This window comes from Phocoena sinus, chromosome 14, assembly GCF_008692025.1.
Source record: "Phocoena sinus isolate mPhoSin1 chromosome 14, mPhoSin1.pri, whole genome shotgun sequence".
NCBI lineage: Eukaryota > Metazoa > Chordata > Mammalia > Artiodactyla > Phocoenidae > Phocoena > Phocoena sinus.
The window spans coordinates 27,110,539-27,134,986 of record NC_045776.1 but is presented as its reverse complement, the minus strand read 5'-3'; the positions used below and the strand labels follow the sequence as shown (position 1 = coordinate 27,134,986).

General features: G+C 46.8%; 1 protein-coding gene across 2 annotated transcripts in view; it reads right to left on the bottom strand.

Annotated features, from left to right (window-relative positions):
* LOXHD1 (lipoxygenase homology domains 1) overlaps window positions 1–24,448 on the bottom strand; it is a 199,897-nt gene that overhangs the window by 24,600 nt on the left and 150,849 nt on the right. The window contains exons 12-17 of one of the 2 annotated variants that reach the window (XM_032602845.1): window positions 17,233–17,441; window positions 16,184–16,369; window positions 13,292–13,419; window positions 6,946–7,063; window positions 5,836–6,010; window positions 4,080–4,265 (exon numbers count right to left, since the gene is read on the bottom strand). In XM_032602845.1, the coding sequence (XP_032458736.1) occupies window positions 4,080–4,265; window positions 5,836–6,010; window positions 6,946–7,063; window positions 13,292–13,419; window positions 16,184–16,369; window positions 17,233–17,441 (1,002 nt within the window). The remainder of the gene's footprint in view (window positions 1–4,079; window positions 4,266–5,835; window positions 6,011–6,945; window positions 7,064–13,291; window positions 13,420–16,183; window positions 16,370–17,232; window positions 17,442–24,448) is intronic. The other variant, XM_032602844.1, reaches the window with a different exon arrangement.

Here is a 24,448-nt window from a genome sequence, read left to right as displayed (position 1 = left end):
GGTAAGACAGGAATAAAGACACAGACCTACTAGAGCATGGACTTGAGGATATGGGGAGGGGGAAGGGTAAGCTGTGACAAAGTGAGAGAGTGGCATGGACTACCAAACGTAAAATAGATAGCTAGTGGGAAGCAGCCGCATAGCACAGGGAGATCAGCTAGGTGGTTTGTGACCACCTAGAGGGGTGGGATAGGGAGGGTGGGAGGGAGGGAGATGCAACAGGGAAGAGATATGGGAACATATGTATATGTATAACTGATTCACTTTGTTATAAAGCAGAAACTAACACACCATTGTAAAGCAATTATACTCCAATAAAGGTGTTAAAAAATTAATCAAGAATATATATTAGATGAGGTGTCTTTAAACAGGAACACACATAAAACAAAGTTATGTATTGACTGGTTGATGAAAATGCTGTGACCAGAGGCCTGCAGGAACCTAACCTTGTATTTTCCCTAGGAGAGTGGTTCATTGTTTGCAGCAACTTTAGCGTGCAAAAGTATTGTGGATAATGAGAATTGGTTATATTTGATTTATTGACTGAAATCAATATAAAAACTTGTTAGGACTTGTTAGGAATCATTAGGACTACAGTAGTAGAGGAACTGAAAGGCTCATGTTGTCTGGGAAGAGGACATGTCAGGTAGGAGGAGAAAAACAAGAAAGGGGAAAACATAGGCATCACTACAGGCAAACATTATCCCTGACTCCTGGAATGTTACTGATTGACTCTCTGGAACATTTTTCTCAAATATGTGTGCCTTTGCTTTCCTAGGTAGTTTGGAAGGAAGGATACCACACGGAGCAGGAATGCCTAAGAGGACTCTGGAAAGTCTGTGATGAGAAACAGATGGGGATGGAAGGAGAAGGCAGACTTTGAAGATGTGGTAGCAACAGAAGTCATCCAAGGAACAAAGAACCAGTAGGGTTTCAGATATTTAGTCAGGTGGAGTTAGATAAGATGGAGTTGAAGACAGCAGCCTTTGAAGACAGGAAACAGAGATGAACTCTGATCTTGGATCAGCAATTATCTGTCTTTTATTGCTGTGAATTGAGGATGAGACGTATGGTAAGTTGAACCATTTTGACAAGCTGAGGGAAGTCTATAACAGTCCAGTCTGAAAACAGTCAGCCTCAAATGTGGGAACCCTAGAAACAGGTGGCAGAGTCCAGAATTGAGAGACGCCAGAGAGAAGTCAGTACCCTGGACAGCTACACAGCTCCAAAGGCTATAGCGTGTTTACCCAGAACTGTGGTATTTAACACGGGCATCCTCAGTCTTTCTGGTCATCCCCTCCACCCTCACAACCCTGTGAGTGAAACCTTCATATTAAAAATGGCCCTGACACTGTCTCCCCTTCTTGGAAAAGGGATGGAGGTCATCATGGTCTACATGAAGTTCTACCCTGCCTAGTTCTCTGACCTGACCAGGAGGTGATCAGGGAGCCCCTTGACCTCTGATCCCATCATGTGGTTGAACCCTAAGGGGATTGTTCAGACTGGTTGGGAATAATATTTCTTCCTTCTCAAGGTTCTAGTCCCTTTGCTTCTCTGTTGCTTCTGAGATAGGGGCAGTGGAAGAACAGAATTAAAGGCCCTGGTATTTCTCAGCTCTGTCCTGGGAGTGGGGGAGGGGTGGAGTCTCAACTAAGCTAAGATTTAGTGAGCCTCCACTGTGCCACAGGCACCTTTGCAGGCAGTTATGAAAATAAATATGAATGAGCCATGGCCCCTGCTCTCAAGAGTAATGCCTTGCCAGGGTGTGTTGGCAGTCCAGAGATAAAATGTGCTTCTTTCTGATTCGGACAGGGGCACACTTCCCAGGAATATACTTCCTAAACTATGGTTTGCCTCTGGCGTGGACACTGCAACAGGAAACTGTATGCATGGATATTAGGGTAGACAAACCCCATCCCCACCCACCCTCATCAATCTGGTCTGTCAAAACACTCTAATTAGGCTTGTGGTGACACACACATTGGGGCTCAGCGCTTTTACTGAGCCCCTGGCATCTTGCTCAAACACTGAAGTGATTGTCTTGACTGAGTGATCCATCTGTGGCGTGTCATGGGCAGCGGCTCATCTTGATCTTATGAGCTGTCTGGGGCAGGAGATGATCTTAACAATTTGGCTCTTGTTGTTAAGCCAGACTTTCGACCACCGGCCAACCTTCTACTAGTTCTAAAACAATCATAATGGATGATGAGAGAGTGAGAAAGAATTCAGGTATATTTGTTTTGCTTCCTTATTGGGAAAGAGTAGAGATTCATTAGGGATATTTTGAGAATATTTTGCAAGTATGCTTCTTTCCATAGACGTATAATGACACAGAATGAACAGGAGAGGAGTAAGCATCCCCTTCCACTTTTCTGGAGAAGTCATCCTCCCCCTGTACCCTGACAATAAACATGTATGGGGGAGAAAGGAGGTAGAAGAAGCTGTCCTCGTCTCCTCATCTTCTTTTTTGACCTGTTGGCACAGTGGCTGGTGAGGGTGCAGAATGGAACTGGCAGGATGGGATGGTATCCCAGAACAGGCATCAGAAGACCTGAATTTGAGTTTTGGCTGTGTCTCTTTCTTGCTGTGTGATTCTGAGTAAGTTGTTCAAACTTCACAGGGCCTCAATATTCCTTGGTCGTTGAAAAGAGAGATAATTCAGTGCTTTTGTTGCAGGAATTCACAAGATTGTTGTAAGGGTCAAATGTTTGTACCTTTCATATTTAACAGAGCACTAGGACCGTAGTGAATGCTGTAAATGTTCGCTCAGTGAATGACTGAATGGGTACACTGAGATTTGAAAGCTGAGGGCTGTGCAAGTCTTCATTAGATTATTGCTCTGAAGACTGAGTACTTTCTCTGTGCTTAATAAGAGCTTATCCCATGTTACTGAAAAAACTTTACTGTTTAACCCACGTTAAAGCTGCCGAGTTGGGCTTCATCAGATGCCATGACAGACATATTGGTCCTCTGTCAGGATTTGGAAGACGTAAGGACAAATACAACACTCAGGACGCCTCTGGGCCACTCATGGGGCAAACTCAGGAAAGACCGGAGAAGGATTTGGATGAGTAGCTTTGTGGAGGCCAGTTTCAATGGAAGACAAGAGGGTGAGTTAGAACACATAAATTAAGAAAGTAATGTGTCTCAAGGAGGTGAAATTTAGTATTTAACAACTCTTTTCTAATTATATAATGTGTAACATAAAGACCCAAAGCCAGAAAAAAGTGTTCAGAGTGGCCTGAAGACAACAAAAGGATAATGAAAAAATTCAGCACAATTACAGATATGATAAAGTATTCCTTAGGTATTTTGAAGTTAAAAATAAATTTCTTGCTTGGCTTATAGTCTACCCTATCATTCATATTTATAAGTGAATTTGACGAATTTTAGACTAGCTATTATAAATAAACAAACATAATCCTTTATAGAAAATCCATGGGAAGTGAATTTGGTGATGTAGCCCTTCTTTTCTTAATTTTTATATCTGAACTAAGTAGAATTAATGCCCCAACATAACAGAAAATTAAGAGCTACTCAACACCCCGGGGGGCAGGGGGGGCAGGAGGAACTAAAATTTGCCCAGAAACATTGGCTGTTCTAACTGATGGAATGGTCAAAATGGTGGCAATCAGGCCTCCTTGGTGGTGCAGTGGTTAAGAATCCGCCTGCCAGTGCAGGGGAAACGGGTTCAAGCCCTGGTCCAGGAAGATCCCACATGCCACGGAGCAACTAAGCCCGCGAGCCACAACTACTGAGCCCACGTGCCACAACTACTGAAGCCTGTGTGCCTAGAGCCTGTGCTCTGCAACAAGATAAGCCACCGCGATGAGAAGCCTGCGCACTACAATGAAGAGTAGCCCCTATTCGCTGCAACTGGAGAAAGCCTGCGCTCAGCAACAAAGACCCAACACAGCCAAAAATAAATAAAATTTAAAAAAATGGTGGCAATCAACTGCTTTCTGTTCCCTGTCACCCTGGGGTAGAAGGATCCACGTGCTGCCAGGGAGACAGGGTGGGGCTCAGGTGGAGAGCTGAGGCCTGCCCTCCCTCCCACCCTGACCTTGAGCCTGAGCTACCTTTGTTGTCGTGCCAGACCCTCAGCTTGCAGAGGTGGCCCAGGCTCAGCATGTCGGAAAAGTTGAACGTGTCGGTGCTGTTCCGCTCGAACTTGTTCCAGTTGGCAGACTGCTTCAGGGCCAGGGGCCCGCTGTCCCCATTCTCCCCAAAGATGATGATGAACACATTGGCATCGGTGCCCGCTCCTGGGGTGCACAAGACAAGGGCTCTAGGTGCTGGACTTTGTGAATCATAGCTCTCTTGTTCTGGCCTCACTCTCGGGATTCTGGGAGGAGCCAGGGGGGCACATGGGCAAGTTCAGAGTCATCGAGGCCAGGGGTGAGGTCAGAAAGGGCTGGTCAGTGTCATAGGGCTCCCAGGTCTACAACTCTATCCTTCATCTCACCTCTGTGGCTTGTAAATGCTGTTGGGTTAACTGGGATCCTGGTTACCAAGTGTGAATGGTTTGGTACAAGAACTCACCTAGTTTGGGGGAAATACACCCATACTTAAACATGTGCCGTGTGGACTGGCTTTACAGTTTAGAAATAAACTCCCTCCTGTAAAATGTGAAAGTTCCTTGTTCCCAGATCCGTCTCTGGTTGACATTCTACGCTAGAGCTTCACATCATTTGCTTAAGCCAAATAGAGGTATTGACCCCAGCTGAAAAGAAAAGGCTTCTAGGAGAGGTCACTCCTTGAAGATTTTCTGATACACACCCTGTGGTTAAAAATGTAGTTATTGTTTTCTGAGAGCACATCATGACGGGATGAGGGACTCGAAAACTGTGAACACTTGGAACTTTAAGCGAAGAGAGTGAAGGCTTCACTCTGAGGAGGAAAGGAAGAAGGGAGGTGCCAAAAAACACTTTGCCAGCTGTCCTGACCCATCATGTACGCCGGAGATGCTTCATTTCTTTGGCTGAATGCTTCTCTGTTGAAAATGTAAGCTACCAGGGCCAACAAGGGGCTCTCTCACTAGCCATTTATAAGTAGTGTGAGTGAGTTTGCCAGATTCCTTGCACCAGCTGCTGGGGAGCAGGCTTGGTATAGGGGAGGGGAGGCAGGAGGCATTGCTTTCCTCTCAGCTGCTGGCCTTTGAGCATGCTTGTACTTTTGCTTGGAAGGCCCCTCCTCTGTTGTCCCCTCTGCCTCACTAGCTTCTGTTTGTCTTTCTGGGCCAGACTTTGGCACCACCTCTGGGAAGCAGTTCCATGACCCTTGCCTCTGATCTCAGGCTGGGTAAGGTGCCCTCCTCTGGGTTCCCAGCACCTGTGCCAACTTCTGTCACAGCCTCACTGTCTTTGCTGCCCTCAAATGTCAGTCACACACGGGCTCAGGGACTTATCCCATCCTAAGACCCCAGGCCAAAGCTGGCACACAGCAGATGGCGGCCAAGCACAGGGATGTGGGAAGGAACCCAGGGGCATCCAAGATGCATGGCACCTGGGTGAGGGGTGTCAGGAGGCAGCAGGAGGACAGAGGGCCTCTGAGCTAATCTCCTGCACCGTTTTCAAAAGTGCTGACCATACGGCCTGGTAACGTTCTCCCTCACTTCCCTGAGGCAGGAAGGACGGGGCCGAGTCAGTCACTGGGAGGAATACTTTATTCAGGCAGAAGGTGGCACACCGTGGAAAGGAGCTGGCCTGACCAACTTTTGGAAGGCCATCCAGAGAAAAATGTCTTGACCAGGGCCCAGGACCTGAGCCAGAATGTAAGGAGGGGCAGGGTTAGTGGCAGGTGGGTATAGGAGAAGGGAGGGACCCACTGACTCACCCAGGATGTCACTGGTCTTCACTGAGACGGTATAGGAAGTCCACTCCATCATCTCCTCCCCGTCGATGACGGCACACATCTCACACACCAGGGTCTTCTTGCCCTTCCGCTGGGACAGCCAGTCTCCGTAGTAGAACATGGTCAGGTCTCCAGTGTTCATGTTCTTCAGCAGGATCTGGGGGAGAGGGGCCAGCGTGGGAAGACCTCCCTCACCTCTGCCAGCTGCCCACCCGCTATGCAGTCCCCTCATCTGGACCCCCGAGACCCACGATCCCAGGCCTGAGACAAGTTCTTCTGATTTAGACTCGAGGCATGAGGAAAGGGTCCTCTCCAGGAAAAGACCCTGCCCCGCGGGCCTGGCACAGGGTCTGAAGCCCCTGCCATGACTACCCTCACTTGGGGAGTTGGAAATGGGCAATTCGTCTAAATATATTTCCGAGAGGTGCCCGTCACTGTGCATGAGAAATGTTTGCTGAATGAATGACAGAACAACAGACCAACCAAACCACTGTCAGCCATAGACCCCTGGAACTGTGTACCCAAGCTCACCAGATTGCCCTTGGTGGGAGCACCCTACTGTTGGCTCAAGAAAAATCTGCTAAAGGCTGGACAGGGGAGCAGAGCCTGAGGGGACTCGGGACAGATGGCCTTTGATGGATGAGGGATGAGAGGATGACTCAGAGGGGAGCGTTGGCCCAAGATGGAAGAAGAGGCAGTCAGCTAACCGTGATCACAGGGGCACCGGAAGCCTCCTTGCCGTCTGCCTAATGTTCCCACCATTGGAGCCTTGCCGCCCCAGTTCCTGCTCCCCTCTCACCCCTCCCAACTCGCTTCCTCCAGGAAGCCCACACCCTGTCTCTGTCCACACTGCACTGACAGGGCAGGCTGTATTCCCTGGCAGCTGATTCAGTTTTGACTGGACTCAAATAAATAAAACTAGGTTCTCTGATTAATTCACACCAAAGGGCGTATTGATTATCTGGGCCAGGTCCGCATAACGACCCTTTAAGGTGACATTTGCACTTTAACAAGGCCCACTGACAGCCCAAAGCAGCAGGAAGAACGGGTGGGCAGTGGGTGGAAGGGAGGGTGAGGGTCCAGCCATGTTACCCTCTCCAGGAACCACTCGGGCCGGCTGCCCAGGCCATCAATTCGGATCCGCATCTTGGTGAACGGGGCGATGTCCAGAATCTCCATGATGAAGGTGTCATTCTGCTCTCGCTCAAATCTGGGGGTGGAGAGGAGGGGCATGAAGAAGGGAGTCTGGCCATGGTTAGAGGGCGAGGCCATGCCAGAGACCAGATTCAGGGTAAGGAGAGAAGAAGAGGCCTCTCAGCTCCCAGTGACTCCCAACTAGCCTGTCTCTTGCACCCCAGATGTGTTTCCAAAAGACTGGGTTAAGTGAGTTGCTGGTAGATATGGTCCTGATTCAAGAGGTACCAGTTCTGGGTCTTAATCTCATTCTGCTAACCACATGGAACAGTCCCAGCTCCTCTCTGGGACTTGTTTTCCTCATCTGTAGTCTAGGGAAAATGACACTGGCCTGGCAATCTCATAAAACTGTCATGAGGACCAAATGGGTGTGAAATCAACTTAAAATGTGAAAAAAATTCCATACCTGCAAGATTTTAAATGAGACTCTATGAGTGACAGGCTGCCACGAATGGTGGGGCAAGTTGTGCACTGCACAACTCTAGATAGTGCTGTTCACATTTTTCTGTACAGAATATGCATAACTGAAGGCAGTGGCCCTAGGTTGGGAAACACTAGTAATAACTGTAAAATGGCAGTTAGGTAACATTGCTTTTGTTGCTATTACTATTTTGCTACCGAATGACCACATCATCTCAGAGACACTATCTTTATTTCTTACTGCTCTTCCCACAGTGCTGCATACAAAATGCGACCTTCAGTGCTGACATTGGTCGACTGCTCACTGATTCCAGATGCTGCTGCTGATAAGCCCCTGGGGGTAACGCAGGTATCACTGAAGATATGACACTGCATGGCAATTTTATGCTTCTTTGAACAAAACGTGCTTTTAATAACAGAGGCCACAGCCAGTGGGAGCTGGGACTGCAAATGCTGCAGACTGAGAACTAACTACCCCTCGTCTTCAAGACAGCAGTGGAACAGAGGCCTAATCCCTTTGATAACTTGCTTATGTGCCCTTTATGATTATTAGAAGTAAAAACACTCTCCCAGAAGTCTGCCCTAAATCCCTCCTGCTCTAGTTTAAACTGTCTGTCCCTCTGGTCACGTGGGAACTGGAAGGCGGTGCTCACAAACTCCCCTGTCAAGCTCATCTCACATAGTGGAGATTCTCTCAAATAATCTTTCAACTCATTGATTCCTTACTCTTGTCAGGTGTATAATTTTGCAGAATAAAGGAACTTTAGAAATCTGTGCTCTGTATTTTTAAAAAAATTTTCGCCCTTTGAATTTAGCCAAATATCTCCCTTTTATGGAGATTTTATGGTGGGGCAGGTGTAAGGAAAAAGGGAGAGAGAAATAAGCTTTTCTTTTAGAAAACCAAAGACTGGATTACAGTTGCCCCCTCACCCTCCATTAAAGGCTAAGCCCGATTACACCTGGATAGACCCCTCTCCTCAGGGTAAAAGGCCTGCATCTGAAAGGAAAGCCCCTCATTGGCCCTTCATTTCTCCACAGCTCACCAGCCACATTTTTCCTGCTGCTCCAAGCCCCTCAAGACATCCCAGTTGACACGAGAGAGAGCCGCACACTGAGGGGCCCCCGCTGGAGAAGTGGTCAGCCTCTGAGTCAGGTCCCCTTGCCTCTGGCTCAGAAGGTTGGGGTTGCCGAAGTGGCCCTGGCTTTGTCCTGCTCATCCACCTGAAGGAGCTCAGCAGCTTTAGCTGCCCCTCACTCCCTTCCTGTTATCCCTTCTTTCTGTTCTCCACCCCATCAAAGGCTGTCCTTGGGAAACAGCCTAGCGCCCACTCATTCACCAGTCTCTGTGACGGAGGACAGCCTAAGGCTAACCAAAGCCAAAGCCTTAGGCTGGAAGGGCCAGTATTTAATGGAAAAGTTTTAAACATTGTTAAGAAGCTGGGGAAGATTTATGGGTAGGGAGCCTGCGGAGGGGGTGGCTGGAAGATAGGGAAGAAGGTTATGGGTCCAAAGCCAGCCTCCCTGGGGCAGCTGCTCAGGCACTTTGCCTCTGTGCATCTTAGAGGTAAGGCTGGGGCTTCCGGAGTTGGCTGGGATCAGAGGCTCACCTGTAGCTTCATGTTAGACCCAGCTCCTTCCAGTACCAGTGGCCATCTAGCCCATGTTCCATCCCACAGCAACTGGGGGCAGCTCTGTCCCTCTAAGGACAGCACTGGCCAACCCTTAATAAGTCGGCCCCAGCTCTGCCCCAAGAGCCAATTGTTTAATTGTCAACAGTTTGGCCAACCTCGGTGCCTCTACTGTCTCCCCTCCCCAGGCCCTTGCAGTAGCCACCAGACCTCTGTTCTCCAGGCCCGAAGTGCTCATCAGCACAATGTTAGAGACTAAGTTAGCATTGTTTGAAGCCACTAGGTTTGTAGTAAATTTTTATCGTAACCTCGGGAAACTAATACAGACCCAAGTGGCAAGAATGTGCACTTCGGGACTGTAGGGGGGGCAGATGAGAGACCCAGCACAGAGAGAACTCCAGGCATTGGTGAGTTGCAGCAGGACTGCCTCAGCGGTGGTGTAGGTGTCCACAGGTGCTGATGTGACAGAGGGGTAAAAGGCAGAGCCCACAGGCCCTGGCTCCTCTGAACCGGGCTCCTCAGGGATCAATAAGATCATTGAACTTGCTGCCCAGCCGGGAGCTGCATCAACCCGTCTGCATCCATATCTCATGAGCATCCTTGCCCTGGTCTGAGAGTAGATCAAAGTTAAAGAAATCTCAAACAGGTTCAAAATCTCTACCATCCTCAAATGCCATGATCAGGCCCAGCACATGTTCGAATCTTCCAGTGTCCTTTAAAAGGGCAGCCTCTGAGTTGAAGATGATGTGTCAAGAGGGGTCACCCAGCAGTGGGTGCTAGGACTTTCCAACTGCCTGATCTTTCAAAGGCACCGTCCCTGGAACTCAGCCCGCTTGCCTCTTCTCTCAGACTACCACCATTCCCACTCAGCCCTGAGACCTCCCTCCAAGCCTGACCAACTCCAGGAGCCTCCCCACCAGCTCCCCTGCCCATGAAGTCCCCAAAGATGGGCCCTTTCCATTCTCAGAGCTTTATCACTGACCAGGCAGTGTGAGATCTAAGTGAGAAAGATATGAAGGAAAGACTCAAAACTTACAAGCTATTACAAGCTAAGCCCAGGCCACCGTCACTAGTGGCTCCCAAATGCCTCCTGAAGTGGCAACTGGAAAGCCATCTGGGCTCTGCCCTCCATTTGCGTTCTCTTGAGCTGAGTCTCTTTTCGTCTTCTTTGCGCTAAGGGTTAGTGGAAGCCAGGGGGCCATCCAGAAGGGCAAAGCCAACAGAACTCTGAGAATCTGGTTTGCTTCCAGACCAAAGAATTTCCCAGTTCATGGTGTCTCCACTGGGTCTAGGAATGATTCCTTACAGGCGCTTACTTCCCTCTAGAGAAAAACCACATCTATTTGCCTAAAAATAGCCCCTACATCCATTAGAAACTAATTGCCTCAAGTTCCACTGTTAGACAGTCATTCCTTGGGTTTAAGCATTACCTTTTGAGGGCATCACTTTTTTGAATGCCACATGCATTCACAACCATCTCACTGTGAATTAATTTACCAGAACAGTTTTCCCCAAAGTGGCAAGATGACAAGTTGGGAACTTTAGCTGGGGAGTGGGGTTGAGGGAATTGCTATCAAATTTGGCCTCTGGGTATAGCATTTTACAACAGGGGCACTGTGCGACACATGCACGTTTCTGCCTCCATCCTGGTCACACGCCATTTCTTGGGAAAGGCTCCCTTGCACAACACTAAACTGTGTGCACGACACAAGCCCAGTGGGCCTTACAATCCAAGTCCCGGAGTCAAGATGCTGACCCCTATAATGAGGATTCCAAGACACAGGCCGAACTTCGGGCCACTTGCAAATGCAATGAAGCAAAATATGTCTTGGGTAAGAGCCCTGAGCTTGCCCTCCAGAATAATTAAGAAATGATGGCTCTCTCCAAAGAATAAATCTTAATTTGGAAAACCAAAATTCTTTAACAAGGTGCCTCGAAGCATTTACAATATGGTATAACTTTCAAGCAACATTTTTGGAATTTAGATACTACCAGAAAGGAGGTATCTATCTTTCCTACCAGCAACTGTGTCTGCGTGTGTCTATAAAATAAGGTGGAATGTAGGCGTGGGATAGTTAATCCGAGAAATTCCAGGAATCTGGAGGCGGGGTGGAGATTAGGGTCAAAGTATAGTGGTAAATATTGTGAGAGATTGAAGATACAAACAGACACTGGCTAGACCAGAGATGATAACAGAACTCTGACCCACCACCTCTGCAGCAGCAGCCATCCCAGGCAGCCAGACTGCCGCCTCACCAGCAGCGGGCCCATGATGGTCAGCATGCGGGGAGTGACTGCCAGCTTCCCTGATTTGCCCCCTCTCCCAACTCAAGACAATCAGAGAAACCCAGATACGTTCCCCAATTCAATCACATAAGATGCCCGATTCTAGGTAGCTCCCCTTCAGCTTCGCCATGGCCCCAGTAATGCTACACTCTGAAGCTTTGCCAGAGTCCTGACAGCCTTAGCCTCTGCCAAACAAAGTGATGGTGGCTCACACCCTTGCTAGAGCAAGCGCTAAAGAAATAGCCTCTGTTCTCACTCGGCCTTCGTTTATTTCCACAATTTCAGGAGTTCGAACCTCAGCTCGCCTGCTTACTACCTGAGTGACCTTGAGGAGTTACTTCACCTTTCTGTGTCTCAGGCACCTTATTGGTTGTGAGTTAATATATCTTTAAAAAGCACTTACAAGGGCGCCTGGCAGGGAGCAGGTGCTCATTGAATGTTAGCCATTGTTACAATCGTCATCAGGGGAGAATTGGTCAGGGGAGAATTCCAGGAGGAAACAGGAGTTGCATAATGAGAGTGTAGAAGTGCTAAGAGAAGACAGGCAAAAACTGTTCTCATCAGACCCCCGGGCACGAGCTGCGTGAGATGAGCCGAGCTCCCGCTCTCGTGAACGGCTCTGTCCGTGGGAAGAAACTTGTGCCTGGCTCCCAAGAGCTTCAGCATCGTCCTCACCATCCTCACCACCGCCGCCATCCAGAAGTACTTACTGAGGCCTGCTACATGCAAGGCCAGAGTCAGGAGCTGTGAGGACTCAGAAAGGAGGCTTCCCTGGATCCTGCCCTCCAGCCTGGGGAGGCAGCAGTGTGGCCTCAGGAGTGAGTGGCTGTGGATGGGTTTTAGAAATCCTAGGCTTGGGCTCTGAGTCTCTCCCCTCTGATGCTTAAGATATCAGGGGTCAGGGATGGTTTAGGGGACGATGGCTGAACATAGAAAACCAAACAAAACCCAGGACCAAGCTGAGGATTTGCCGGAAGGCGCAGACAGGAATCACTACAAGAGGTTCACCTTTATTGCCATTACTAATAACTATTTTAAGAGGCAGTAGAACCTAATGCTTAAGACTGGGGCCACCTGGGTGCCGTGCCCAGTGCCATAGCTTACTGGCTCTGGGACCTTGAGCAACATGACTTGACCCTGCTGTGCCTCAGTTTTCCTACCTATAGAATGGGGATGATAATAACAGTCCTCATAGAGTTGTAGGGAGGACTAGGTATATCAATACATTCAAAGGGCTTAGAAAAATGTCCAGCACAAAATAAGCCCACTTCAGTGTCCATGCTGTTGCTGTGGTTCCCTCAGATGTTAAGCTTTGTGAGTTTGAGCATATTCTCTTCCCGGTTGTACCGTTTCTCCAATGTCTGAGACAGTGTCTGACATAGGTGTTCAATTGTTTTTGAATATTTTTAAAATTATTTTACGCTATTTGTAATCATTTTGAACTTGCAGGCAAGTTGCAAAATAGAACAGGGTTTCTGTGTTCCCTTCACCCAGCTTCCCCTGATGTGAACAGGTTACATTACTACCATACAAAGAATGAAAGCAGGAGATACACAATGATACAATGCTATCAGCTAACACAGACCTTACAGTAAACATCTTTGAGTGACAGAAGGAAGGAAGGAAAGGCGGAAGGTAGGAAGGAAGGAGTGCTATGGGCTGAGGTGATCAAGGAAGGCTTCCTGGAGGAGGTGGATTTGAGCTAGCCCTTGAAACAGAAGGATCTTGAGACAGAGAGAGTGGATGAAGAGCATTCCAGGAGGGAGAAATCACACAGAGGCATGGAGGCCCCAGGGCATGAGGGGAGAGTGAGGGGAGCAGTCTATTTAAAGGCAGGATGGGGCTGGATGGTGGAGGATTGGGTGTGTGGAGGGGCAAAGGGGCAAGGGGCACGGGCCACCTCCAGATACCTGGCCTTCTTTTTGTCCAGCTGCACTTCCTCTGTGCTGCCGTTGGTGCCGTAGAGGGTCATAAAGATGTTGGAGTCGGTGCCACCACCAACCACATCACCCGTCCACACCGTCATTTCATACAGCACCTGCCACGAGAGGGATGTGGGTCCTGGGCATTGGTCTCAACCGTTAACCCCACGGATTTGCCTCACTCTCACTGGGGCAAGACAACACGCCCTCCAAGCTCCATGGCTCTGAAAAGAGATCTCCCCCTAATCAACTGTAAATGTCTGGAGAGCAAGAGCTAGGCCTTGTTACTGTCTGTGTCCCTGGCTGTGTCCAGTTCAGTGCTGGAGAGGAGCTCAGTTTCCGATAGAGAACACGTGCGCACTAGGAATACGACCAAAAGCCCCAGCGTTAACTGATTTCTTTGTCAGTCGAATCCCAACCTAAGTCTGTTCATCCCAGCAGCGTGTGTTGGCCAGACAGTGGCTTTTGGAGCCATGCAGGGCGCCATTTGAGTCCCAGATCCGTCCCGTGCTAGCTGTTGACCTGGACAGAGGCCCCACCTTCTCCAGCCTCTGCTTCCTCCCCCATAAAATAGGGATAAGCCCTTTGTAGAGTTGCGAGAGCTACAGACACTTCGCCTTGGGGATGGTTCTGGGGGACCCCCTCCTTCCTGCTGCAGCCAGCACACACCCTGCACATCGGTGAGTGGGAAGCGCGCCCAGTCTGATGGTTCAGGGACTTCTGCCTCCATTCACTTGTGAAGTGGGACAGCGCCTATTGTACGTGGTTTTCACTTTAGATTGGAATTTTGCCCTTTTGCCTGAGGTTTGCTCCAAAGAGGACGTTTTCCCTTTGTCTCTGCTGGAGGCGGAGCCTACTCCTCCGAGGACGGTGGTGCCCTCACCGAAGCCCCTGCCTTGGTTCTTCCTCCAAGAGGCAGCCTCGTGTCAAGAGGGGCCATCTTCACCCCTGACCTGGAAGGTTCTCTGGTCCTGGCTTCTTACTCCACGCCTCTCACCAGGTGCCCAAGGACTAGCAATTAGGTCTCGAAGTTTCCGGAGAGGCTTGCACACATGGCCAAGGATGTGCCAGGCTGAGCATTTCCTCTGCACATACCTGTACCCGGCCCTTCCCTTCCCCAGTGGCTGCTGTCACTCGTGCAGGCGCTAGGTCCCCATCACCCAGGTGCTTTCGGACTCATAACCCAAGTTATTCATGGCAGTGATGTGCCTTTTCAAGCAGCATCTAGAATCTTCACCACGCTACTGCAAGGTTTGAAGTAGTATTTCAGGCCTGGCCAGGAGGACATGTTTGCCAAGGGAGTCATTGAAGAGCACCTTGCTTTACCAGGAAAATCCTCTTAGACCACCTAACAAGGGCATTTGTGATGGGCACGGAGCTATCAGAAATGAAAGCAGAAGCCTGACACTATTTTGCTCTAATCCAGCAGACATAGAAACAGAATGATCAAAGTGAGTGCTTGGTGGCCCCATGGAGACTGTCCCTTTAAGGTTGATCTCTCCAGACTCCTGTGTTCTCTGTGTCCATCTTTCTCTCCTTTATGCAGACACATCTCTTTTTATGTCATAGGTGTGTTTCCAGAAAGAGACACAGAAACAGGGCTTTTGTAATTCCAGTCTGATATCAGATATCCTGGGGAGGTGGCCAGTCCAAAGAGCCCTACAATTCTTTGTAAAGTGACAAACGTGTGTTCTTTTGTAACATGAATAACTGGGGTGTAGGTCTGGATTTCCACAGACTAAAGAGCTCAGAGGGAGATGCAGCTGTACCGAGCAGGGTGTGCGTATGTGCTGGGAGTGGCACACACACACATGCCCACGTGCATACTGGGAATTGGGTCAGGACGGAGGTCCCTGGATGAATTGTGTGCTCTCCTGCACTGACTGGCCACAGATGGAGATGGCTGAGCAAGGGAGGGGGGTATCGATGCCGTAGAAAGTTCTGCTCTCTGGCTGTCAAGCAGGGGATGGGCAGGCATCCACACTCCTGCCTGGCAAGAGTTTTTTAGAGCCCATAACTCAGCCCTTCCTTCTGTTTCCATATACTATATAGGCAGGGCATGCTCAGGCCCAGAGCGATTTCTCCTTACCTTTGTGTGACGGCTTCTGACCTAAATCTAGTAGCGCATTGGTTTGGATTCAGGAATAGAGATGAGGGCTGGGACCTTCCGTTTACCCCACAGCTTTTCAGAGAGAAAGGGAACCTGCAGGGTCATGTGACACAGAGGCCTCTGCGCCACCAGCTGGCCACGTTTCCTTGGGCCCCAGCACCCAGGCATCCTGTTTCCTGCCTGACACCAACCTGTGACTTTATACAACTTGTCCCAGGTCATTTGGCTAGTTAGAGGTGGAGATGGGACAGGAGCTTAGAGCACCTGCCTTCCAGCTTTTTCCCCTTAAGGGGTCTTGTGCAGACAGCACTCACTACACTATGAGACCCAGAGGCTCACAGTCTCCCAAATGCCCTCTGTCCTCATGACTGGCCTACTGGTGTTGTTGCGGCATCCTTTGGAGAATAATGACTCTGCATGTCTGTGTAGAGCATGCAAAGCTTTTCTGGACTGTTCATGGTGTCATTAGTTCTCATCAAGATCTTACATGGAACAGGATGGAAAGCATTATTTCCATGTGCTGTATGAGAAAACCAAGGCCTGGAGAGGCCAGATGACTTGTGCAAGGTCACAGAGCTGCAGACAAGAAGAGACTTGATTCTCTTGGCTCCTAGCAAAGTGGGTCTGGCTGCTATATAGGGCTGCAGCCCCTGCCAGTGCCCAAGGGAGGAGTCTGCTGCTTCTCTCACTTCCATTTCCCCTGCTGCTCGCCCACCTCAGCCTGCACTGCCCTTAGCCACACAATGCACACACACAGGTGCCCTCTATACCTTCACCCCGATGTTCACCACCATGGCATCCAGGAGGTCAAAGACACGGGAGGTGACTCCATCTCCTCGGTCCTTGGCGAGCCAGCAATTACAGCGCAACGTGTACTTGGTGCCCTGGGTGGGCACAGCCAAGCATAGCTCCTCCACCAGCCAGCAGCTCTCGGGGGAGGCCCCGTCGTGGCCCAGCTAGGAGGGGACACACAGGGGCCATGAGGACAGGGCACAACTGGGAAAGAAGCCCTCCCTGCTCAGGGTCCGCTTCCCCACTCTTCTGCCTTCTCCCTCAGCGTTGCCTTCCAATGTGCTTCGCACTCACTGACCAGAGTCCCTCCCGTGAAGGTGGAGAGATTTTGCAGATGTAATTAAAGTCTCTAATCAGGTGACTTTGAATTAATCAAAAGATTATTCTAGGTGGGCCTGACCTCATTAGGTGAGCCCTTTAAAAGAGGGTCTAGATGTCAGAGATGGAAGAAGTCAGAGAGATTTGAAGCAGAAGAGATCTTCTCTGAATGGCTTTGAAGAAACAAACTGCCTTATTTTGGAGAGGGTCACGTGGCAGGGAATGCAGGCAGCCTCTGGCCTTGGTCCTACAACTACAAGGAAACAGATTCCTCCAACAGCCATTGAGCTTGGGACAGGACCCCAAGTCTCAGATGAGACCCCAGCCGTGGCAGCAACTTGATTTCAGCCCAGTGAGACCTTGAGAAGAGGGCCCCGCTAACTCACACCTGGACTTCTGACTCAGGACACTGTGAGATAATACATTTGTGTGGCCTTAAGTTATTAAGTTTGTAGTAATTTGTTACACAGCGATAAAAAACTAATACACAGGCATCCCCATTGGGTGGGTGGAAAATGGACCTGGAGGGGCAGGTGATGCAACCAAGGTCACCCAGCTAGTTGATGGCAGGAGCCAGGAGCTCCTTCTCTGCTGCCTGCTCTGAGTGGGGTTCAGGTTGGGCCCATTCACCCTCCCACCTGTGTACTGGTCAGTTCCTTCCTTCCTTCCCTAGGGGTGATCACCATCCCGAGGCCCTAGGGCCCAGCACCTCTATTTTCTTGATAACGCCCACATCCAAGCCTGCAACATAGAACTCCTCCACTGAGCCGCAGCTGAAGCCCTTCTTCCCTCGGGGATAGTCCAGCCAGATGCGGTTACTGCGCTCGTCATCCTCTCCGATGAGGAAGATGAAGGCCCTGCTGTCGGTGGCTGCGTCCTTCTGCTTCCCCGTGGTGACTGACACATAGTAGGGAATAACTGCAAGAGATCATGGGAGCCCAGCCTCATCACAGGCCACGTGGACCAGGGTAGGCTCGGACACTTGGAAATGACCTCTGGAGGCACTGATCTCAGCTCCCTGCCTCTGAGACAAAGTACAACAGAGCTTTTCAGACTGGCAAGTATCTACCCTCCAAGGACTGAGGGAGCTAGTAACTCCCAAGAGAAGATCAAAGAGAGCATCGTTGCCACATCTAAAAGCCCTGTTGACCAATTATCTTAGTTGCACATAGCACTCCCATGTGAAGTGGGGTGAGAACGATAATGGCTAGCCAAGTACAGGGTTTAGATGCCTGAAAAGCTTATCATAGATAAGAAAAGCTTATCGCAGCAAAACTGAGGTTGGCAAAAGCAAGGTCTCATGGAAAGTAGGAATTTAGGGAAGATAATAAAATAGCATTTATATATGTAACCTGGTAAATGAAAGTTCTAGAAGGAACTCATTTCCAAAACAATCCAGATTAAACAGCATAAAAACTTGCTCAGGTAGTATGGCGTAGAGTTCTAGTTGCCCAGCCAGTTTCCATTCTCCTTGTAGCTAGGGGTGGTCATGATATATAAAATGTTGGGAAATTTCTTTTAAAGGGTCTGACTCAACTGGGAGGAGCACCTTTTTGCCCCTTACCCTTCCATTCATTCTGCTTGGAATGTGGATGTGATGTCTGGAGCTCCAGCTCCAAGTCATCTTGGAACCATGGGCAACCTTTAGGATGGAAGCCACTTGTAAGATTGCCAGAGTGGTCAGGTTGAAAGAGCCTAGGTCCCTGAATTCACTGGGGCTGCTATATCATTCTCAACTGCTTCTCTTTGAATTTTTATGCGTAAGAAAAGAAAAATTCCTTGTTCATTTAAGCCACTATCTTTAGGTCTCTTGTTACTTGCAGTTACTAACTGAAACAGGTTAGAAAACCTTCTCCTGGCTCATCTTCCTCAACAGCTAGGGAGACACTGCCCTGGGGTAGTAGATGTTAGGTTATGCAATCTGTAGCCCTTTGAAAAATTTCCAGACTAGACCTTCCTGGCTGGAATTACCTGCATTGATTTCTGCCCATGGCTGCATTTCATCTTTACAAGGAGAGCCCCACTGGCCTTTCCACAGTTGATCATCGTGCTTAATTAAGGAGAAGCACTTTCTTGTGGGTCCTGTCTAAGAAGATAGAGTATAAAAAGATTGGCTCTCTGCCCAATCCTATCTCACAGACCCTCCGTGTGGTCTTCTGGAGAAAAATATAGTGGTTGACATGCTCTTATATCTAAGAGAACTGAGCAGAAAAGCAGTGGATTTAAATGTCCAACAGAAAAATATACAACTGCCTTATCTCAAAAATCTGGTTGGAAAAAATGAACTTCTCAGGGGATTACAATATTGTTTTAAGAAGCAGGAAAAAACTGAAGCTAAAAGAGTGACTTGTCCAAGGCCACACGTTTTCTTGTCAGAGCCAGAAATGGAACTTAAATCTCCAAAAAACCAGCTCAGGACTTCTTCTTCCCACCCACCTCCCCCACCACTGCTCATGCCTAAAATTTGCATGGCTGAGTCCTAAACAACATACAAGGAATTCTCATTGCTGCTCTTGATTTCTGTCTCATGAGAATTGTCCTAGGCTCTCTGGGCTGAAACTATTTCTTGGCAGTCTGGGTGAGGGCAGAGTTTAGGATGATACCCTCCTGGTGGTAGATCAGCAAATTAAGGATATCATCATCCTAACTTCTCTTAGCCTTTGTTTCCCCATCTGTAAAGGAGGCTAATTGCTGCCCTCTGTAAACAGAAGTAATAAACAAAAACGTCAATCAACTAGAGTCTGGAGACCAGAAGGGGGAGCTCTCACTCCCTATGATGATGGCAGGGTCCAACAGGAACAAGAGACTCCACTTCTTTCCTGGCAACAACTCAGTCAGTGAAAAGTCCTGGACTCTGTTTACTACAACTCTCCCAACTGCCTTTTCCAAGAGTTCTCCTCCCTTGCTCTGTGGGGACTTGCAGGTAGCTTGCCAGGGTTGCAGACTCCGAATTGCAATACTCTGCTGATCCCAAAAAACCCATTTTGCTAGAGAAATAACTGGCAGTCTATTTGTTTTAGGTCAACATTTTGGTGGGCCCGTACAGGGATCCAGAGAAGAGCCCCGACAGGTCTGGGGCTGGTGAGCAAACAGGTGAGATACCCACAATTGAGCCCATTGTGCCCACTGCTTTTCTTGTCAACCCTGGAGTTTGAAGGTATGTCTTTCTCCTGGATCTGAGCTCATACTCTCTTTGCATTTGAAGCTTTCCAGGCTTTATCTGGGATCTATTTTAAGGTTTTGTCCTTTCTGGTTAAGGCCTTGTTCTGTATATGAGCACTCATTTGCCACCTTGGTCAGATTTTGAGATCAGACTCTTTCAACTGAAACTGGTTAGGTTTCAGCGTGTTCCCTTTGGAACGGGGGCTGTTTCATTGCAACTGTGCTGTTTCAACCTTTGACTCATTCCTTTGGAGTAGGGGTTGTTCTATGAGAAGTGGGCTGAGAAGCATTTGGCCTGGCTCCTCTAGGACCAACCTGTTCCCTTAGAACTTGCTAGTGTTAGGCCTGCAGTTCCTTTGCAAGCTGTTTGAGATATTTGAACTGTTTAAGCTATTGAACTGAGTTGTTTAAAATGTAAGATGGTTGAGTTTTTTAATCTTTTTAAAAATTATTCTTTTACTCTATAGAAAAACCTCTGAGAAATAGGATCCCAGTTATCTAAATATTTTGAGGGCACCCCTACAGGGAATCTGGTCAATTTTATGTGTAAAAACCTCAGTTCTTCCTCATACACATTTCTAACTAAATGGATCTACCTGACCAAAGGCAATTTAGAATATCAATGGCCAAATGGAACTTCTGAAATCCCCAAACTGAATTTATTTAAAACCAAATTGGAATACAATAGTGCTAAAATTTCTAGAACTGAATGGAATGTGTATTTAGATTGGTACTTTGAGGCTTCCAAACATTACCATAAGCCTAAAATTGCCTCTCTGCAAGTGAGCCTTTAGTAAGTAGCAGTATAGATGGGTCTTGTTGTTTTTAATCCAGTCAGCCACCCTATGTCTCTTGATTGGTGCATTTAATCCATTGACATTTAAAATGATTATCGATAGCTATGTCATTTTGTTACTTGTTTCCTGTTTTTTTGTTGTTCTTTGTTCTTTTCTTCTTCTTTTTAGTTTCTTCCCTTTCAGTTTGATGATTTGCTTGTGTTCCTTTCTCTCTAGTTTTTTGTGTATCTATTGTACGTTTCTGATTTGTGGTTATCTTGGGGTTTGTATATGTTGACCCATAACTATATCTACTTTGTTTTAAACTGGTAGTCTTTTAAGTTCAAATACTGCCTAAAAGATCTACATTTTTTTTTACTCCCCTCCCCCATGTTTTGTGTTTTTGATGTCATATTTTATATCTTCATGTCTATCTTTTAGCTATTATAGTCATAGAATTTATTTGCCTTTACTAGTGGGATTTTTCCTTTCCTAGAAGTTCTTACTTCTTGTTGCAGCTTTGTTTTTTTTAAACATCATTATTGGACTATAATTGCTCTACAATGGTGTGATAGTTTCAACTTTAAAATAAAGTGAATCAGCTATACATACACATATATCTCCATACCTCCTCCCTCTTGGGTCTCCTTCCCATGTCTCCCTCCTACCCTCCCTAACCCACCCCTCTAGGTGGTCACAAAGCACTGAGCTCATCTCCCTGTGCTATGTGGCTACTTCCCACTAGCTATCTATTTTACATTTGGTAGTGTATGTATGTCCATGCCACTCTCTCACTTCGTCCCAGCTTACCCTTCCCCCTCCTCATGTCCTCAGGTCCATTACCTACGTCTGCGTCTTTATTCCTGTCTGGCCCATAGGTTCTTCAGAACTTTTTTTTTTTTTCGATTCCATAAATATGTGTTAGCATATAGTATTTGTTTTTCTCTTTCTGACTTACTTCACTGTGTATGACAGACTCTAGGTCCATCCACCTCACTACAAATACCTCAGTTTCGTTTCTTTTTATGGCTGAGTAATATTCCATTGTACACAGGTGCCACATCTTCTTTGCCCATTCATCTGTCAATGAACACTTAGGTTGCTTCCATGTCCTGGCTTTTGTAAATAGAGCTGCTATGAGCATTGTGGTACATGACTCGTTTTGAATTATGATTTTCTCAGGGTATGTGCCCAGTAGTGGGATTGCTGGGTCGTATGGTAATTCTATTTTTAGTTTTCTAAGGAACCTCCATACTGTTCTCCATAGTGGCTGTATCAATTTACATTCCCACCAACAATGCAAGAGGGTTCCCTTTTCTCCACACCCTCTCCAGCATTTACTGTTTGTAGATTTTCTGATGATGCCCATTCTAACTGTGAGGTGATACCTCATTGTAGTTTTGATTTGCATTTCTCTAATAATTAGTAATGTTGAGCAGCTTTTCATGTGCTTCTTGGCCATCTGTATGTCTTCTTTGGAGAAATGTCTATTTAGGTCTTCTGCCCATTTTTGGGTTGGGTTGTTTGTTTCTTTAATATTGAGCTGCATGAGCTGTTTATATATTTTGGAGATTAATCCTTTGCTGATTCATGTGCAAATATTTTCTCACACTCTGAGGGCTGTCTTTTTGTCTTGTTTATGGTTTCCCTTGCTGTGCAAAAGCTTTGAACTTTCATTAGGTCCCATTTGTTTATTTTTGTTTTTATTTCCATTACTCTAGGAGGTGGGTCAAAAAATATCTTGCTGTGATTTATGTCAAAGAGTGTTCTTTCTGTTTTCCTCTAAGAGTTTTATAGTGTCCAGCCTTACATTTAGGTCTTGAATCCATTTTGAGTTTATTTTTGTGTATGGTACTAGAGAGTGTTGTAATTTCATTCTTTTATATGTAACTTTCCAGTTTTCCCAGCACCACTTATTGAAGAGACTGTCTTTTCTCCATTGTATATCCTTGCCTCCTTTGTCATAGATTAGTTGACCATAGGTGTGTGGGTTTATCTCTGGGCTTTCTATCTTGTTCCATTGATCTATGTTTCTGTTTTTGTGCCAGTACCATATTGTCTTGATTACTGTAGCTTTGTAGTATAGTCTGAAGTCAGGGAGTCTGATTCCTCCAGTTCCGCTTTTTTCCCTCAAGACTGCTTTGGCAATTTGGGGTCTTTTGTGTCTCTATACAAATTTTAAGATGATTTGTTCTAGTTCTGTAAAAAATGCCATTGGTAATTTGATAGGGATTGCATTGAATCTGTAGATTGCTTTGGGTAGTATAGTCATTTTCACAATATTGATTCTCCCATTCCACGAACATGGTATATCTCTCCATCTGTTGGTATCACCTTTAATTTCTTTCATCACTGTCTTATAGTTTTCTGCATACAGGTTTTTGTTTCCCTAGGTAGGTTTATTCCTAGGTATTTCATTCTTTTTGTTGCAATGGTAAATGGGAGTATTTCCATAATTTCTCTTTCAGATTTTTCATCATTAGTGTATAGGAATGCAAGAGATTTCTGTGCATTAATTTTCTATCCTGCAACTTTATCAAATTCATTGATGAGCTCTAGTAGTTTTCTGGTGACATTTTTAGGATTCTCTATGTATAATATCATGTCAGTTGAAAACAGTGACAGTTTCACTTCTTCTTTCCCAATTTGTATTCCTTTTATTTCTTTTTCTTCTCTGAGTGCCATGGCTAGGACTTCCAAAACTATGTTGAATAGTAGTGGTGAGAGTGGACATCCTTGTCTTCCTCCTGATCTTAGAGGAAATGCTTTCAGTTTTTCACCATTGAGAATGATGGTTTCTGTAGGGTTGTTGTATATGGCCTTCATTATGTTGAGGTAGTTTCCCTCTGTGCACACTTTCTGGAGAGTTTTTATCATAAATGGGTGTTGAATTTTGTCAAAAGCTTTTTCTGCATCTATTGAGATGATCATATGGTTTTTATTCTTCAATTTGTTAATATGGTGTATCACATTGATTGATTTGTGTATATTGAAGAATCCTTGCATCCCTGGGATAAATCCCACTTGGTCATGGTGTATGATCCTTTTAATGTGTTGTTGGATTCTGTTTGCCAGTATTTTGTTGAGGAATTTTGCATCTATATTCATCAGTGATATTGGTCTGTAATTTTCTTTTTTTGTCATATCTTTGTCTAGTTTTGGTATCAGGGTGATGGTGGCCTGATAGAATGACTTTGGGAGTATTCCTTCCTCTGCAATTTTTTGGAAGAGTTTGAGAAGGATAGGTTTTAGCTCTTGTCTAAATGTTTGATAGAATTCACCTGTGAAGCCATCTGGTCCTGGACTTTTGTTTGTTGGAAGATTTTTAATCACAGTTTCAATTTGATTTTTGTTATTTGTCTGTTCATACTTTCTGTTTCTTCCTGGTTCAGTCTTGGAAGGTTATACCATTCTAAGAATTTGTCCATTTCTTCCAGGTTGTCCATTTTATTGGCATAGAGTTGCTTGTGGTAGTCTCTTAGGATGCTTTGTATTTCTGTGGTGTCTGTTGTAACTTCTCCTTTTTCATTTCTAATTTTATTGATTTGAGTCCTCTCCCTCTTTTTCTTGATGAGTCTGGCTAATGGTTTATCAATTTTGTTTATCTTCTCAAAGAACCAGCTTTTAGTTTTATTGATCTTTGCTACTGTTTTCTTTGTTTCTATTTCATTTATTTCTGCTCGGATCTTTTTTTTTTTTTTTTTTTTTTTTTTTTTTTTTTGCGGTACGCGGGCCTCTCACTGTTGTGGCCTCTCCCGTTGCAGAGCACAGGCTCCGGATGTGGAGGCTCAGCAGCCATGGCTCACAGGCCTAGATGCTCCACGGCATGTGGGATCTTCCCAGACCGGGACATGAACCCATGTCCCCTGCATCGGCAGGCGGACTCTCAACCACTGCGCCACCAGGGAAGCCCCCCTCTGCTCTGATCTTTATGATTTCTTTCCTTCTGCTAACTTTGGGTTTTGTTTGTTCTTCTTTCTCTATTCC